Here is a 16728-nt window from a genome sequence, read left to right as displayed (position 1 = left end):
GGGGTTAAGTGCTTCTACTTGTCCCTAAACTAAGTGTGTAAAGTTAGATGAAGTGAATTTGCGCCGTATGTCTAGACCTGCTGTTAAGTGGGTGCAGTCCAGCATGACTGCTGACATCTGACCGGCTCTTGTCCCTTGCTGTCGCTCCTGCCCCAGGACCAGGACACTGGCGGCTCCAGGAGGGTGTGGAGGCAAAGGAGATGGAAAAGCAATAAGCACTCCTGCACGTCCTAGCTTACTCCAAACAGGGAGACCTTGGCAGCTTCCAGATGTGTGAGTGAGCTGCAGAGCTGCGGGTTTCATTGCCTCACGACAAAGGGGTCCTTATACTCCTTTGATCACCTTGGATTCCCTCGTGTCAGGGAGGAATGGAAGAAATTACGACAAATGCATTTGTCAAAAAGATCTTAAGAAGCTTCACTGTGAAGTGCCTTCCAAGTTAAAGGTCTATGTGGGATAGTAATGACAGATGGAAAGATCACAGTCTCTGAAGTGAGAACCTGTGCTGAAAAGCTTTCAAACTGCTCCTTTAGGGTGGAGCCTATTTCAATATTCCTATGAGATGGTGTAGGTCTGAATCTTATGAGGTTCACCTTTTAGCAGTTGCAGTTGATTCAGTTTGCTTCAGATGTAATTTAGTTGGTTTAAATAATAAATTTATGTTTGTTTCAATTTTGTAGTAGGGAAGCTCTGACATTCCCAGTTCATGAGATACATTTGGGATCTTAAATGCATCTACAAATGTGGCTCTAAGTCACTTTTTAAAAGAAATAACATTATTAGGACAATTAGTTGATTTTGAAAAATTAACTCATCCCTTAAAAATGAGTCTCTCATTCATCTGAAGCCCATCATGTGGGGATTAAATCAAAGTCAATAAAATTGACATCATTAAGAAGATGTGATTTGATAAAAAGGGAAACTACTCTGTTCTCAAAAATGCTAAGTGAGCTTCTGCTAGTGTACTTGCTTGCTCTTTTTGTATTTAAAAAAGCAATAGGGGAAAAAAATATCCCTTTGTGAATAATCAGCCAAAAGAAGTACCAACTCGTAAATCACATATGTAACTTCGTTATGGTCATGCTGGCCTCTGATGCACATTTTTCATGGGATTTGAGAAAGCAGAAGTAAATTGTCTGCTGAGAGGAAAAGGCCTAAATGTTGCCACAGTTAACATTAGTGGACCCTTTCATGTTAAAATGAGATCTGGCAGCAACTTTGGAGTTGAAGAATCAGGTTTACTAACACGTAACGTGGACTTCAGTGGCTGATGTTTGATAACTGCGAGAGTGAAGTGGCTGCAAGAAAGTAGGGGATGCTCAGACAGCTTTTTTTCTGTGAGACCCGGAAGGGTAAGCCGACACTGTCCTTGTTGGAGGGCTTAGTTGGTTCGTTAAAGTAGTAAAGCAGAACAAAACAGAAATAAAGTTCCTGTAGTGAAGGTGCTGGTGATATCGCTAGTTAAAAAGAAATAAATTAAACCACCTGATGATTTCGTTTGGAAAAATTGACCTCGGTGATTTTGCAGTAACATGGCGTGTTGAGAGCATACACATATATAATCCGACTAAGGAGAGTGTGTACTTTGATGTTCGCTTTTGTGTGTGACCTAAGATATTAATGACATCCAAGTCCTGTATAGCTGTTGTCAAGATTATTATAGAAAATGATACGTTTTTATGTAATTTGTTGGATTTGCCTATTAAATCCATAGAAAATTATATGCTAACAATAGGGAAGAAAGGAATGGGAGTCTTTCTACGTTCAAGAATCATTTAGACTAATTTTCACAGAGCCAAATTGCATTTTTGTAGAATTTTGTCGATTTTGTGCCTGTTTCATTCTCTAACAATTTTTGCTGATGAAAGCTTGTAGATTCCTGTCTCTTTAGAGAGCCACCATACTTCTAAAACATATTTCAAGGGACAAAAATAACAAGAGAGGAATACCAATAAAAACAGTGTGTATCGGATGGTGAAAGAGTGTCATTTCCACTTACAATTATGTAGCAGCAACTTATCTTAATGTGAAATGTAGGTATGTAAAGTTTCAGTGCATTTGATGTCAGCCTGAATGTTTCCTCTAAAACCAAAAATGAGCAATTCTAGATTTTGAAATGATGGCCGCTGGAGGGGAGTCCTCTTCTACCTCCCATGTGCTCTGTCCCCAGCCTGTTTGAGAAAAGAGCAATGCTATCACAGACTTTGACCTCCTTAAACTGAAATCAAATTACAGTTAAGAGTTCTAGTTAGGCAGCCGTGTTTATGAAGAGATAAGCTTCTGTTTATTGCAGCTTCAGAAAAACTTAGCAGAACTAAAGAACTTAGCAATGTTGGGTTTTACCATTATGACAAATGATGGAGGGTCCAAAGTTGAGCCAAATGTGTAGAATTAACACGATGCATTAGAAAATGGATGGCAACGAGTTGTTACCTCAGCGCTTCTTGCCATTTGATCCAGTTGTTAAAGAGAGGCAGATCTATTGGGGTCCATAGGTTTCAGGAACCTATTAAGCTACATTTTAGTAATGTTTATGATGGGGGCGAGGGAGTGTGTTGCCTGTCATTTCTAATTATCTTTATGGCTGGACCTATTTGAAAGGAGTAAGTGAGGTTCTGTCTCTGGATGCTGTGTTTTGGGTTGGGTTTTATTGCTTTGCTTTGCTTTGGATGGATTCCCACCCTCCACACTCTTTTCTGATGGTCTTGTTAAAACAAAATTTACTTTAATTGCAGGAGGAAGTAAAGCCTTTCCAGTGTGATCAATCCCAGCTCATTTATTTTATTTGTGTGCACTTCCAGGTGTGACAGTCATTGCAGCGCACAGGAAAACAGAGTGGTTGTCAGTAGCGGGGTACCTGTAAAGTCTGTTGCGATAGGGACTACGCACTAGCTCATACAGGTTTTAAACACACAATTGTACATATAGTGTCATTGATAGGGGTTGCGCTGGGCCTTGCTCTTTCCTTCCATCACAGCAGAAGAATGAGTTAGGTGCAAGAAGCACGTTTGTAGATCTGCCTTTGTAGGGAAGTTCCAAATGACTGTAAAGGAGACTACTCTGTGGTTTGAGGACTTGATGACACAAAAGCACACTTCTCTGGAAGCACACTATGGGATAGTTTTGGTTTTTCTCCTCCAAGAAGGTTAAGAAAGAATGCAATGTCTTATTGTCTGTATGGAGATGTGCTTTTCAGCTGCAAAAATATCTCAGAAACTTTTGTCGGATGATGTTTAGGGATCCGTTTTGTCCTCAGTTTCAGATACCTGCATCTCACCAGGTTTCTTTCTGTGGCATGGAGCACGAAAACATCCACAGGACTTCGGTAGTGGACAGGTTAAGGGGACAGAAGATTTTGATTGTGTGTCAGCTGTACCATTGCCGTCTTCTGTCATATCACTTAATTTTTCTGTCTCTTAGTTACCGTGTTGGGAAAATGGTTGAAATGTACACTTCTTTCAGAGAAGCTTGAGTTTTACTGCTTATAAATTGCTTTGAGATACTTGGAAGGAAAGTGCTATATAATTTTGAAGTTCAGATTCCCCAGAAGGTGTAAAATGGCAAACTTCCATGAGCTGTGATAATTTACAACAGCTGAGAGTTTACCTTCTGTCCCTACCTTACTTCACTTCGAGCTTGAGTAGATGAAAAGTTTAGTTTTTCCGTTATAGCAACTCTTTGCTATAACATAATATGATTCATTACCATATATAATATTATATATTGATGTAGTTCAGCTAGCCTTTTGCAAAGCTGATTTTTGATCATAGTTATTTTATTGCAAGTCTAAAAAGCTGAAATATTTTTGTTGAGGTTATTCAATGTCTTCTGGGTAGGCTTCTGTCTAGTCTCATTTCCAGTAAATACAAGAAATGGTATGATAAATGCATTGGATCAAGTGTGTAAAAGAAGTGAATACAGTTTTGAAAAGTGCATGTTCTGTTCTTAACTGTTATTATAAAACCAACATTTTTTTCTGTGTTTCATGGGAAACACATACATAAACAATGAAACTAACGCTGTCTCTTTTACAACCTTTTTGATAAAATAATGGCATTTCTGGGAAGGCCAGTATCGTTATGTAACACCAGGGAGGAAGGACGCTTGCAGGTGAAAGCACTGGGCTGAAAATGCAAGGGACTCTATTTGATTGGTGAAGGGTTCATCCTTGGGATGAAGAATTCCTCCCTTCCTCACAAAGACGTTGTGCAGTAACGTTTATTAAAAAATTCTGAGAAGGACATACAGCTGTTGAATTGTTACTAATGGAGCTAATGTTTATTTATGACTAATGTTACTAATGTTAATTATGACTAAGAAATCTGCCAAAGTCGTGTGTGTTATATATCCTTCCTTGTACCTGTTGAAGACTATGCAGGATGATATTTTTGTCTAGCAGTCCTGTGAGGAAATCAGGCAACTGGTGATTGATGCCTTACAGATTAAATGCTTTAAGAAGACAGATCTTATCAGCACGTGGGAAAAATTGACAAATATTTTAAATACATTATGATTCACTTAAATACCATTAATTTTGATAAATGTTTGCTATTAATACTGCTACATTATGTACCTCTATCTTAATCACAGCATCATATCATGAAATTTGTCATTCGTGCTGCTAGACAGACTTCAGCCAACAACTCTGCTTGCTGCACGTTAAGTGCTGAAAGATCAAAATCAAATTTCTGCCTCTTTGGAAAGTGGCTCGCAGACTGCAGGCTGATGTTCTGAAAGCCACAGGTTGTTGTCTTCACATCACGTAGATCCCAAACCAGCAAAACTCCAATCAAGAGGTATTTCTTATTTAGCAGACCAAGAGCTTCCTAAAGTAGTACTCTGCACAAATCCACTGCAGCTTCTGCAGACTGTTAAGAGGCCAGGGGCACATACACTAACACGTGCTTACGCCCTCCAGATTTAACGAACCTTGGGGTTTTCTAATCTTCCTTTTGGGCACGTACTTCCTGAAGTCATAACTTATTTACATTTGGCTTCCGTCTCTATTGCCTGAGCCTGTCTGTCTGTGAAGCTGTGGGTCTGTGACTGGATGGCAGTGATTACGGTTGGGTCTGGAAAGATGCACATTTTTTCTTTCCTGCCAGCTGTGCTCTGACTCCTGTTTGGGAATGCACTTCAGGGGCCCCCTTGGACACAAAGCCGGTGCCACTGCTAAAGCAGAGATCTGGCATAATTGTGGAGATGGCTGGGTGGGAACTGGGCACAGGCAGCAAAATGACAGCATCTTCAAATACGTGGTGTGATACTTGCAGTGGGGACACTGTGAATGTAATAGGGAAATAATGTGAGACTTTTCTCTTTGTGTAGAGAGAAGCATGTTTGCTTCTGAGCCTTGCCAAATAAAGCATGTGGTGGCACATTCCCAAACTGTTACTTCCCTTCTTCATTTGCGTGTTAGGAATGTTTTGGGACCATTCTCAAGAGTTCACTAAATCTCTAAGTTGTAAGCAGTGTCTTCATACTTGGAAAAGGTTAGGTGTTTTAATATTTGAAACAGGAGAAAAGGTGAAACTCAGCTGTCAAGCGAATGGACGCACTGAGTGGAAGTATTTGCCAAATCACTGGCAGACTGGGCAACTTTTGTTATGCTTCTTTTATCTAGGACTTGGAGCTAACAGATCTTCCTTAATTGGGCCGAGTTGGAACCTTCATACTGTCTGAGGGTAGTAAGGCTTTCCTCACTATACAAAGAAAAAGCACCAGAGAGCCTGGTCCTTTCAACCAACGTACATCAACAGTAGACTTCAGTAAATTAAACAGCAACAGTAACAAGTGAAAATGGCATCCTCTGTGTTAGCAAGGATGTGGAAGCCTGCTCACAGCTTCTTCAGCTGTGTTATCACTTACCACTGTGTAACACTTCTGTATTATCCGCTTAGGTGAATGTTCTGCATACAGCCCCAAACTTTTAAGGAATTAAAACTTCCATTCTGTGGTGAGGAAGGGGTACAGGAAACAAAATTTCTTAAAAGCCTTTGGTGTTTGGATCAACCTTCTCTATCCACTCCTCCTTCAGGGAAATATTAATCTTTGTTTCTAAGCTGCTTTTTTGTTTTGATATGCTGAAGTGAACATCGATATGCATTTTGTGATGCATGACAGACTAGAGAACATCTGGTGATGACCAAGATGACAGAACAAAAGATTTACCACTCGTCACTTGAAATACTTGCTTCCTTCAGAGGTACAAAGAGGTTCTTTTGATTTACTGCACCTTCCTTACAACGCTGTTGTGAGGATGAGAAGCCACGTGGCCGGAGCTGGGTGAGGCTGGGAGGGGAAGTGAACTGTAGCTGAGGACATATAGGAAACTTGAATCTTCCATTCTTTCCAAATTTTGTCTAAGCAGCCCCCAATAATTTTTCTTCCTTCCCCCCCCTCCCCCCCCCCCCCCCCCCCCATTTGTTTGTGAGACACTGATTCTGTGCTGATGAGTAAGGTAAGAAACGCCTAGTGGGATCAATTAATTTCCCATCTTTAGAATGTGGGAATGAACAACCCAACCCACCAGAAAACTAAATATTGATGCTGTCAGTGGCATGATAATTGGTCTCTGCTTTCATCTCCAAACAATCCCTTGCTCAATTCCATTATTCATTCTAAGAGGAAAAGGGTTATTAATGCAGTGTTCTTTAATTTTTTTTTGTGTGTGTGTGTGAGAGAGAGAGCAGAGCAATAACGCAATAAATATGTTGGCCAAGAGAAAACATTTGCAAGAGATCTTTGCCCATTTTTTTTAATCTTCTCTTATCGTGAAGAATGTGAGGCATGATAAATTGTTCTGCTAATCAAACAGCACTGAAAGGTTAGGTCATTGGAAGTCTTTAGTCATTTTGTGCTTTTCAAGAGTGAATTTGTTAAAATTACGCTGAATACCCACTTAAAGCCTGGGCTGAAAACCCTACCTGTGTTTTATAACTCTGCACTGTCAGAACTCATAATAAGTCAAACATTCTTTCAGAGGTACTCATAAGGGAGAAAAAACCCTGTAAATTTAAGAGTAATTTCAGATTGTAAATGAAAAAGAGAGGCACGACTGTTCATTTGCACCAATCATGCCTTCCTTTCATCTGCTCTGATTAGGCCTGGTGCGGTTTCATCAAACTACTCCATCACTGAGCTGTCACTCCAGTCGTCTGTTGATTGAAAACAATCAGGGCTCTGATGGCACAATTATTCTGACCCTTTAACTAGAGGCTGCTGTGATAATGAAAGGTTGATTATGATAGTTTGTGCCTCTTTCAGTTTGCCAAGAAGGTTAATTTGGGCATCAGACGGATGTTTAATGGGCGCTTGCTGGCTACACTGAGGTAAATGAGAACGTGCAGTCTTCGATATTGCACGGATATAGTTTGGCTGTCAATCATTGTCATTTTGAGTTTGTGCCTCACACTCTGGAAATCACATTTTATTTTTTCCTTGGGATTTAATTTATTCTGTGCCCTGAGGAAGTTCTTTCACTCTGTGACCTTCACAGTAGCTTTCTCTGTCTTTTTTCCCTTCCCTCAAATGGAGCCCAAAGGCATAATACATCTAGAGGAACATTTTTCTTTCATTTTTCACATTTGAAAAAAAAAAAAGAAAAGGAAATTTTAAAATCCCTGTTTATCAGCTCACCCCGAACAGAGCAAATGTTTTAATTCCGATAGTAAAATCGGAATGTGCAGATGCAAGTGTGCCCGCTCGCTGCCGCGGCGCCGCGCAGGGGCCTGCTTACGCAGACACGCATTTGTAAAACTGACAAACAGGTAATTTTAAAATGTCTCTGGGTGAAGAAGGGGGGGATGGCACAGCTTCATTTTCACAGGCTACACTCGTATCCCTCAGCTCAGTGCCTTGTAACTATGGTCTCAGTCACTGTACTACAACTTTTTGAGTTAGAAAGTCTCTCTTCAGGGTTCAGGGGCAAAAGGCGTTTCATTGCTGATTCAGAGATTATTAATATTTACTGTGTTCAGATTGAGAGAGTCCTATGCATAATTTTGTAGTTGTTTGGCTCAAGGTGCAAAAGAAATGCAAATACCTCATAATTTTGATTGTTCTACATGCAGCTCATTACGGTCTTATTTTTATGCACATTTTTAATTCAAAATAAAAAGAAGAAAAAGATTTCTATCTTTAAGGCACTTGTGCATCTAGGTTTGAGCCACTCATTTTCCTTGCTGCCCACAACTGTAAGGTTGATAAAATTGCAAAGAGAGTCTGGAGGCTGTGCTGCCTGGTTACTTACTAACTTCTAGAAGTATTCACTGTAACTCATAGCTTTGAAAAATTGTGTGTGTGTGTGTTGAGTTTTTTTTCCCCAGCAACAATTCTTCACCTGTATGTTTTTATGTTTAAATGGGTGATACAGACAAATTTAGTTTACCTTACTTAAATAAAATACTTAAATGAATATCCTAAACCCTCTGGGTTTTGTCCTTTGTAGTCTCTGGAGAGAGAGAGAGGAGGACTAAGACTGTTTAGAGATTCAAATTCAGGCCCTTTGGAAATCTCTGTTCATTTTAGAAAGGTGGAAGTTCCTCCATAGCCTTCAGTGGACTTTGTTTCAGAGCTCTATTAAATGTCCTGGTTTATCCGTGGATTCTGCTCCTGGACTTGAGATTTGAAGAGCCAGGGTGGTGCTGGCAATAGCCAACTGAGACAGACAGTGGTTTTGAGGCAAGAGGTTCCAGTCTGGAACGCCTGAGGCTTGCTGAGTTAGGTAAATGCCAAGGAGAGGCCAAATCTTGTGCAAGTTTATAGCCAAAATATATGCTTCTAGGGTTGTCAGACACTGAAGTAGTAAACTCCAAGTTTTGCTTTTTGAAGTTCTCTCAGTGCCTTAAAGCCATTGCTATAGGAACCATGCTGCTTTCGTGACTCTTTTTGGCTTATCAATCAGTAGGAGCAGATCTATAGTGCTCTCCAATATGCTAACAATACAAAGATACTAGTTAGTTGTGTTGTTTTTTTTTTTTTTTTTCTGGCCTATCATTTTTGCTGAAGTTAAGCAACAGAAGGACTGCTCAGGTGAGATTTGTGTTAAGAGATTTGTGGTTCTTTCTCTAGCCTATATCATCATCAGACTGTCACACAGAAATCTGATAATTTGTGTTGAGTATGTCTGATATCAGCCCAGGAATATACTCCCTTCCACTTTTCCGTATTTAAAATTGTCCTTTCTCCTAAAATGAGAATGTTCACTATATTATTGTTTAAGATTTCCATTTGTTTTAATGAGACAGTGTGAATTCATTGTTTCGAAACCTTATAAAATTTAATGTTTCCTTTTATTTGTTGTTGCTTAAAAAACACAAAAGAAATCCCAATTCCAAAACCCTCATTTTTTTCACTACTGTCATTTTTTGGCTTTATCTCAGTAATTAGAGTCCTTCGATGGTATAAACTAGCATAATTCCTTTGCAGTCCATGGGGCTACAATGTGAATACATCAACTAAAGAGCAGACCAAGATGACTCTAATGGAGTTCCCATGGCCCCTGCATCTCATAGAGCCTGGGCTTAGGGGAGCGTTTTCTCTCTCACAGCACTGTAGACATAAACTTTTCCTGACACTGACTTTGTGACTTAACGTAGTTTCCAAGTGAACCTGGATCTAATCAGTATGTCAAAGTTTTTGCATTCATAAAAAAGCTTGGCTTTTCTGGTTAGAAAACTTGCTGTGATGTCAAGAGAAGGATTGCAGGAGGACTCTGAACAGGCAAGGCACAGGCACACCAGGCTCTCTTGCTTCCTGGGATAGCTGGCAGCCCAAAAGACCACGTAACTACTTATTGCAGGGTTATCTTCGACAGGATTGAAAGTCTTAATTCAGCCACTGCCTCTGTGTCCTCTCCGGCTGTGGAATGCGTGCGGTACGTACACCATTGACAGCAGGGAGGGAAGGACCGCACTCCGAGGCTGTGAGAACTGGACTGTCAAAGCACCGTGCTGGAAGCAGAAGCAGCCGTTGGAAATGCAATGAAATCACAATCCAACATGCAGGTGTGTTTAGATGTATGCTCCAACTGTGCCACAATGTATTTTTTCCATCAGTTTTCTGCTGTTTTGAGAATGTACTCTCTTGCTGAATCAAGTAATGTAACCTTGGAGAAGAAAAATCCTTTGGGTTAAGGCTTTAGAATAAGAGAATTAATCTGGTTTGAAAATCCTGTCCTTCTGAGGGTCTACTTTTGTCATTTACTTAGTTTAGAAGATGAATATGGCAAAATATATTATTTATTGAAGTTGATATAGGCACTAGGCTGTAGCTTCCTTTTCTCACACACTCATACATTAAAATTAATAGGAAAGAAGCTTCTAGCCGTTTAAACAGAATTTGCCTATATGGCACTAGGAGTAGGAGTCTTTCCTTATTTTTGTAAATTATTTAGCAGCGATACAAATATTTTAAACCTCAAAGTTGTGGATGGACTCTTTGTTTTTGCTTGCTTGTTTACGTTTTAAACACAGTTGTAATTCTGAGTGCTATTGGTATCTCCTTAGAGAAGTCTGAATGTCTTTCCTTGCAGTGTCATAAAGTCTATAACGCCTTTGAGTTTGTTTTGCCAATACGGGTTATAGTTACTAATTGCTACTGCCAGAGAGGCTAAAAAGTAGGTGCTATAACGAGTGTGTAGATGGGGTGAGTTTTGGAGTTCTATGTAGGCACCAGGTTTGTACGTCTGGATTAAACAAAACCTGAGTAAAAGTGGTGAAACTTGATGATAAACATACAGATGTTTGCTGATATGTTACGTGGAAGTTTGCACTTCTGTCATATATTCATGAGTTACATTCGCCTCCTTTATGCTGAAGGAAATTTGGAACTGTATTACAGTCCATCAGTGACTGTTTCTACTACAAGCAAAAGACTTGTTTGGGAACCTAATTTTCTTTCTTTTGAGCTTTTCCCTCTCCAGCCTTCCAATGGCTGCCAAACCATCCAGTGACTAGAATATCTGTTCACCCACACAGACAACTCAGTTTTCTTCCATGCCTCCATAGTGTGAGACACCATGTTCAGCCAGAGAGCACCGTAACAATGTGCGCTGCATGACAAATGAGTAAGTCTAAGGCTCAGTTTGTGAGTGCCCCTAAAACCATATGACCTGTTTTAGAGTCACAATTTAGGAGGTGGTCATGTGTTCTATGAATATGCATATAAATACCTGCATTTATAGCTTAAGTTCCTAGCAATTATTTTTAAGGAGCATTTCAAAATGAATTCGTGACATTTAAAATGAAGTAACAGTCATTGTTATCAACAGCAAGACAAGGAGATTGCTTTTATTTCATATGGCCTTTTCTCTGCCTTGGAGTGCCACAGGTTAGGTGTGAGTCACTCAGAATACTGTAGTCAGATTGTGTTCAGCAGTAGTTTGAGTTGATCTGGAGAGGAGCTCCTAAACACATTGAGATTCCCAGAACCCAGCTGCCTCCCCAAGATCCAGTAGAGATTCTCTATTGATTGTCAAATGCTTACAGACCATCCAGGTGATATAGGGTTCTTAGCCTTGCTTTCTAAATTAATAAATTTCTAAATCGCTATGGTAAAATGCAGTACTCTGCTGCAAACTGACCTCAGACGTGGAGTCTGGTAAGAGCCAGTAGCTCCCTACACAAAAGACAACCTGGGATTCACCTTACCTGCCCTGTTGCTGTTGCAGTAGCTCGTCAGAAGGGAAAGGTGGAAGTAGTGTAGACCAAAGAGCCCATTAGGTGCAGCATGTAGAGGATCCCAAGGAAGTTGCAATAAATTTAAATTGGAGATTCAGAAGTTTTCATAAATAAACAGGACAGATGAGTGGGAATGAAATAGCATAGACAAAGGATGGAGAAAATTTTGGTTCAAGACCAGGAATAGATTGTGTATCTCCTTTGAGTGCCAACAGAATCTTTGTATTGCTTTGCAGTTACTGTGGTGGTTTAGAAATTCTATGACTTTAGAGAATAGTTAAGCGTTACTGGTTTCAGTGAAACATTTTTTTACGACAAATCCTGGAACACTCTCAGTACAGACCAAACTCCATATGAACCAAGTTGCTTTTGCCAAACTTCATGCGGCAGAGAAAATGTGTTGTAATGGAGATGTCCATCCCTTCTGCTGCAGATTCTCACACATATCATACGCACAAATGAATGCAAATACTGTGTCTTTGAAAGGTATGAATGTATGTAGTGTTGCTTGCGTGTTCATGTAGTATTTATGGGAGGTGGGGTGGAGGGGAGAAGAAAGGAAAGAGGAAGGGTGAAGTTCTAAGACGTTAACAGGCATTAATGTTGAACTTCCTTTACATTAGTATACTAATTTACATTAGTATATGCTTTTAGGAGTCTGTAATGTCTGTTAGTATAGCGCAGGTGATACCTCCACAATGATGTTTTAGATGTGAGTGAAGGCATGAACTATAAGTAAAAGAAACCAGTCTGTTGGATGCAAGTGATGACAGATAAGAACTCAGTTTTTGTAAATTCCTCTCCTTTAATATAGCAACCCACACATCATTCAGTTGGTGTCTTCGACAGCCTGAATTCCACTTCCGTTTCAAGTGTCTAGTCAATGATGAGAGCTAAGCGCCCCTGAAGACTTTGAGGAATGATTCACATGGCCTAAGACATGGAGTAGGGAGTTGCCTAAAACCTCTCAGTAGGAGACTACCTGACACATGGATTTGGTGGATTTAGAACATGTGAATATAATGCTCAATGATTTCAAGTTCATAATCACTTTAAAATTTATTTAATTAACTCCTTTTTGACTAAGCCTAAATAGATACAACTAATGCACATTTTGAAACTAAATACTGCACTTAATTCACTGAATCACTGTTGCAATTTTTGAGCCCTTCGTTGATTCTTTGTTTCACAGGGGTTGAATAGCACAGTGGAGCAAAATGTTTTGAATTGATCTTAATAAGAAGATGGGTTTGGTTCGTCATCTTCTCTCTCTGGCAGAATACAGAAGCAGCAATAAATTTGATATACTCTGTGTATATGAAAGCCTTGAGCAAGACAGAAGCCTTTCTTTTCAGCTCCTTCCTGTGACATTCCCATGAACAATACAGAGCAGTAAGTTTTAGCTGAGACTACTACTGCACAGCTAGTTAAAAACTCCTGCTCCACAATTTCTTTGTCAGGATGAACTGAAGTATCAAGAAGAGAGTCTGTCCTCCTCCAGAACTAGTCAATGTCCGTTAATGACATGAAAGAAGGAATAATATGGGTTTTCTGTTTTCAGGCAATCAGAAGGTGGAATGGTCTTCACGCATTTTCAAAAATGTAGTAAGGATTGAGAATGATCTTGGCAGGTTGGAGCAGAGGCCTGAAGTAAATAGTAAAGAGTTTAGTAATGACAGAGGAAACATGCCACTTTGCAGAAGTTCTGCAGAAAAAAAGAGGTGGGAATAGTTCTCAGACATAAACATGAATCAGAAATATCTTAGTGCACTGACAGTCTCGTGTAGTGATGTAGAAACAAGAATGGCCTAGGTTGTTGCGATCTAAGTGATCCTTCCAATCTATTTGGTACTACTAGAGCCTTAAGAGGAAGATTTTATCTGGTTTTCAGCAGTAAAAAGGGAATTAAGAAAGAGAAACATTTCCTTTCAATAACAGAGAACTGTGAGCCAAGCAACAGAGGTTTAGAAAATGTGACCCAAGATGAACTGAGAGGCTTTTCCATTCAGAGAAGAGGAAACTGCAACACACACATTAAAGTGCACCCGAGGTGGAGGAGAAAAGGAAGGTAGCAAACTACTTTTCTTCCTGTATGGGTGGATTAATTTCAATGGTTGGTTTGGGGGTTCCTGAGCTCTAGAATATAAACCCAAATGTGGAAAATGAGGCAGAGAGCTGAAGGGTTTAGAGCTACTGCATAGATAAAAGGAAAATCTCTCTGAGAGGATAGGTGAGCGTGGGGATAGTTTTCCTGAGGAAGTTCAGGTATCTTCATCACTGGAGGTTTTCAAGAATAACTTGCACAACAGTTCTTGAAATGGTTTAGGCCCTTCTTAGCCTCTTTTTAGAACTGATTGAATTTGATATGCTTTATGTGATTTAAAGGCTATATTTAATTTTGGCTATTGATACCAGCTGCAGTTGCTGAGCAGTTTCAGAGTCTTCCTTGCCACTTTCTGTCAGTCCCAAACCAGCAGAACCTCTTCTCTGCGTCTCTCTTCTCTGGCTCAATTTCTGGTCCCTTCACATCTCTCTCCACTTTATGAATAAGATAAATGAAGAAGGAAAAAAAAATATTCAAGGATTCAGTATGTATTTTGTGATATTCCTTCAATATTTCATCATAAATAGAATAACAGATGGAGGGGATAAAGGGCTTTTCTAATCGTCTAACTGTAATCTTACTTTTCTTTCTAGTGTGCCCATGGTCTCTAGTGATTGTAGTCCCTACATTTATATTATTGCTCCAGCAGCCTGATTCTGGGATATTGTGATCTCCTACAGCATTACTAACAGTTTACAAAGCAAGAGTATTGCATAGCAGTATTTCAATCTGATAATGCTGTGGAAATTCTTTAGGGGGACTGGTGCAATGCAAAGCTTTTATGTATATCATAGGTGGAGTTTTAGTAGGAATCTCTTATGTTGACTGACATGCATTCATAACTACTTTTTATATTGATTGCTCACTCCTGAGGCAAGTATATAGCTGTTCTTGGAATGCAAGCAGAGTTTTGAAAATACCAGATTTTGACAGAATTGTACCCAAATAATTGCTATTTTCTTTTTCCCTTTCTTCCCTCCACTTTTAGCTGGCTGTGAGGTGGTTGGAACACAACTGCCGCTACCAGTACATGGATGAACTTCTCCAGTATGTCCGCTTTGGCCTTATGGATGTGGATACACTGCATACTGTAGCTCTTTCTCATCCTCTTGTCCAAGCTAGTGAAACTGCGACGGCACTCATTAACGAGGCCTTGGCTTACCACCAGAGCGTCTACGCACAGCCAGTTTGGCAAACCAGAAGGACAAAACCTCGCTTCCAGTCAGACACTCTTTACATTATTGGTGGGAAAAAACGTGAAATCTGTAAAGTGAAGGAATTGCGATACTTCAATCCGGTAGATCAAGAGAACGTTCACATCGCAGGGATCGCAAACTGGAGCGAGCTAGCGCCTATGCCTGTAGGGAGAAGCCACCACTGTGTTGCTGTCATGGGAGACTTTCTTTTTGTAGCCGGTGGAGAGGCAGAGCACTCCACAGGGCGCACCTGTGCGGTGAGGACTGCCTGTCGATACGACCCCCGCACTAACTCTTGGGCTGAGATAGCTCCAATGAAGAACTGTCGGGAACACTTTGTGCTGGGAGCGGTGGACGAGTACCTCTATGCAGTAGGGGGCAGAAATGAATTGCGTCAAGTGTTACCTACAGTGGAACGTTATTGCCCCAAGAAGAACAAGTGGACCTTTGTACAGTCCTTTGACCGATCGCTCTCATGCCATGCAGGATATGTGGTGGATGGTCTTCTTTGGATATCAGGTAGAAAACGTTTCACACACTTTGAGGTACTAACAACATACCAAAATACTGTCTCAAATGAAACTGAGAAATCTTCTTTGGTTTATATGTCAGGATAACTTTTCTCTTAGGGATGGGTATTTCAAAGGAATTTAAGCCTGGAGGCACACAATCAAGCCTGGTTAGAAGTACAGGAGCATAACATACCTTATACAGTATTTTTTATCTGCTAAATATCTCTCTCTGTTTCAAAGCTGCATATATCATATGTGCTACCTCCAGTTGCCATTCATAAATCACAGTGAATTGAAATGCTAATGCATATTTGGGCAAATTTCAGATGACAAATTCTGTGTTCTTCTTAAAAACAAAAAACAAGACCCAGTTTCTGTAGCGTGATCTGGTACCACTGTGTTTATTCCTGATAATGAAATGGAGAATTACGTGCTTGTTGGCTTGTGTAGGTCCAGGGCTTGAAGGCAGGTATGTGAACTGCTCTCACTTGCTCTTCAGGGTAGCGTAACAAAGAAGATGACCTTCATTAGAAATCATGCATGGCTCCGGCTGTCCATAACAGGTGCACAGGACTGCCTAGATGTAATCGTAGCTTTATGGCACAGATAGTTGAAAGTATAGGCCTTGAAATCGTAAACTAACCTATTGTTTGCAGCTCAGTCTGATGTACTTTTTGTTTTACATGTGCATATTCATGGGAGTTGAGGACATTCTGTCACCAGGTTTTGTAGTGACTTTTCTGATATCAGTTACTTTGGAATAAGGTCAATGCTGTCTACAGAAGGTTTGACAGAAAAATATCCACCTTTTGCTAAGAAACGTGTTATGGAAGGTTATAAAGTTGTAATATTTATCAAGGAAGTTAATGAGCAAATGGGGCCAGCCCTTGAGGAAAATGTTCAGTGATTGCCATCTTCACTTTAGATACCCTCTGGGGATTTTAATATGGTCTGGGATCCCTCTGGAGAAAAGATGTTATATGAATGAAAGATTAAGTGAGCCACTTAGGCCTTCGCTGTGCTTCTTAAAGTATGTCATTTAGATTAGCCGAACTCCTTGCAGATGTATCTTTCTGCCCATGTGCCTTAAGTGCCTTATGGGAATGAATTCCCAAGCACTGGCAGGGCAAGAAGCAGGTATCTCTTTTTATACATATCTGCTGAAATAATGAATAGCAGCTTTGGAATTAAAAGCATGACAGAACATAGGAAATCACCAAGATCACTGGCAGTGC

At 40.1% G+C, this 16728-nt stretch overlaps 1 protein-coding gene across 8 annotated transcripts in view; it reads left to right on the top strand.

The window, feature by feature from the left end:
* KLHL32 (kelch like family member 32) overlaps window positions 1-16728 on the top strand; it is a 97766-nt gene that overhangs the window by 66168 nt on the left and 14870 nt on the right. For all 8 annotated transcript variants that reach the window (XM_086608175.1, XM_086608174.1, XM_086608173.1 and 5 more), the window contains one exon: window positions 14774-15500. In XM_086608175.1, the coding sequence (XP_086464301.1) occupies window positions 14774-15500 (727 nt within the window). The remainder of the gene's footprint in view (window positions 1-14773; window positions 15501-16728) is intronic.

The sequence above is a fragment of the Tauraco erythrolophus genome, chromosome 2 (assembly GCF_009769465.1).
Source record: "Tauraco erythrolophus isolate bTauEry1 chromosome 2, bTauEry1.pri, whole genome shotgun sequence".
NCBI lineage: Eukaryota > Metazoa > Chordata > Aves > Musophagiformes > Musophagidae > Tauraco > Tauraco erythrolophus.
Note: the sequence above shows the minus strand (reverse complement) of the source record. Positions and strands in the feature narration are given on the sequence as shown.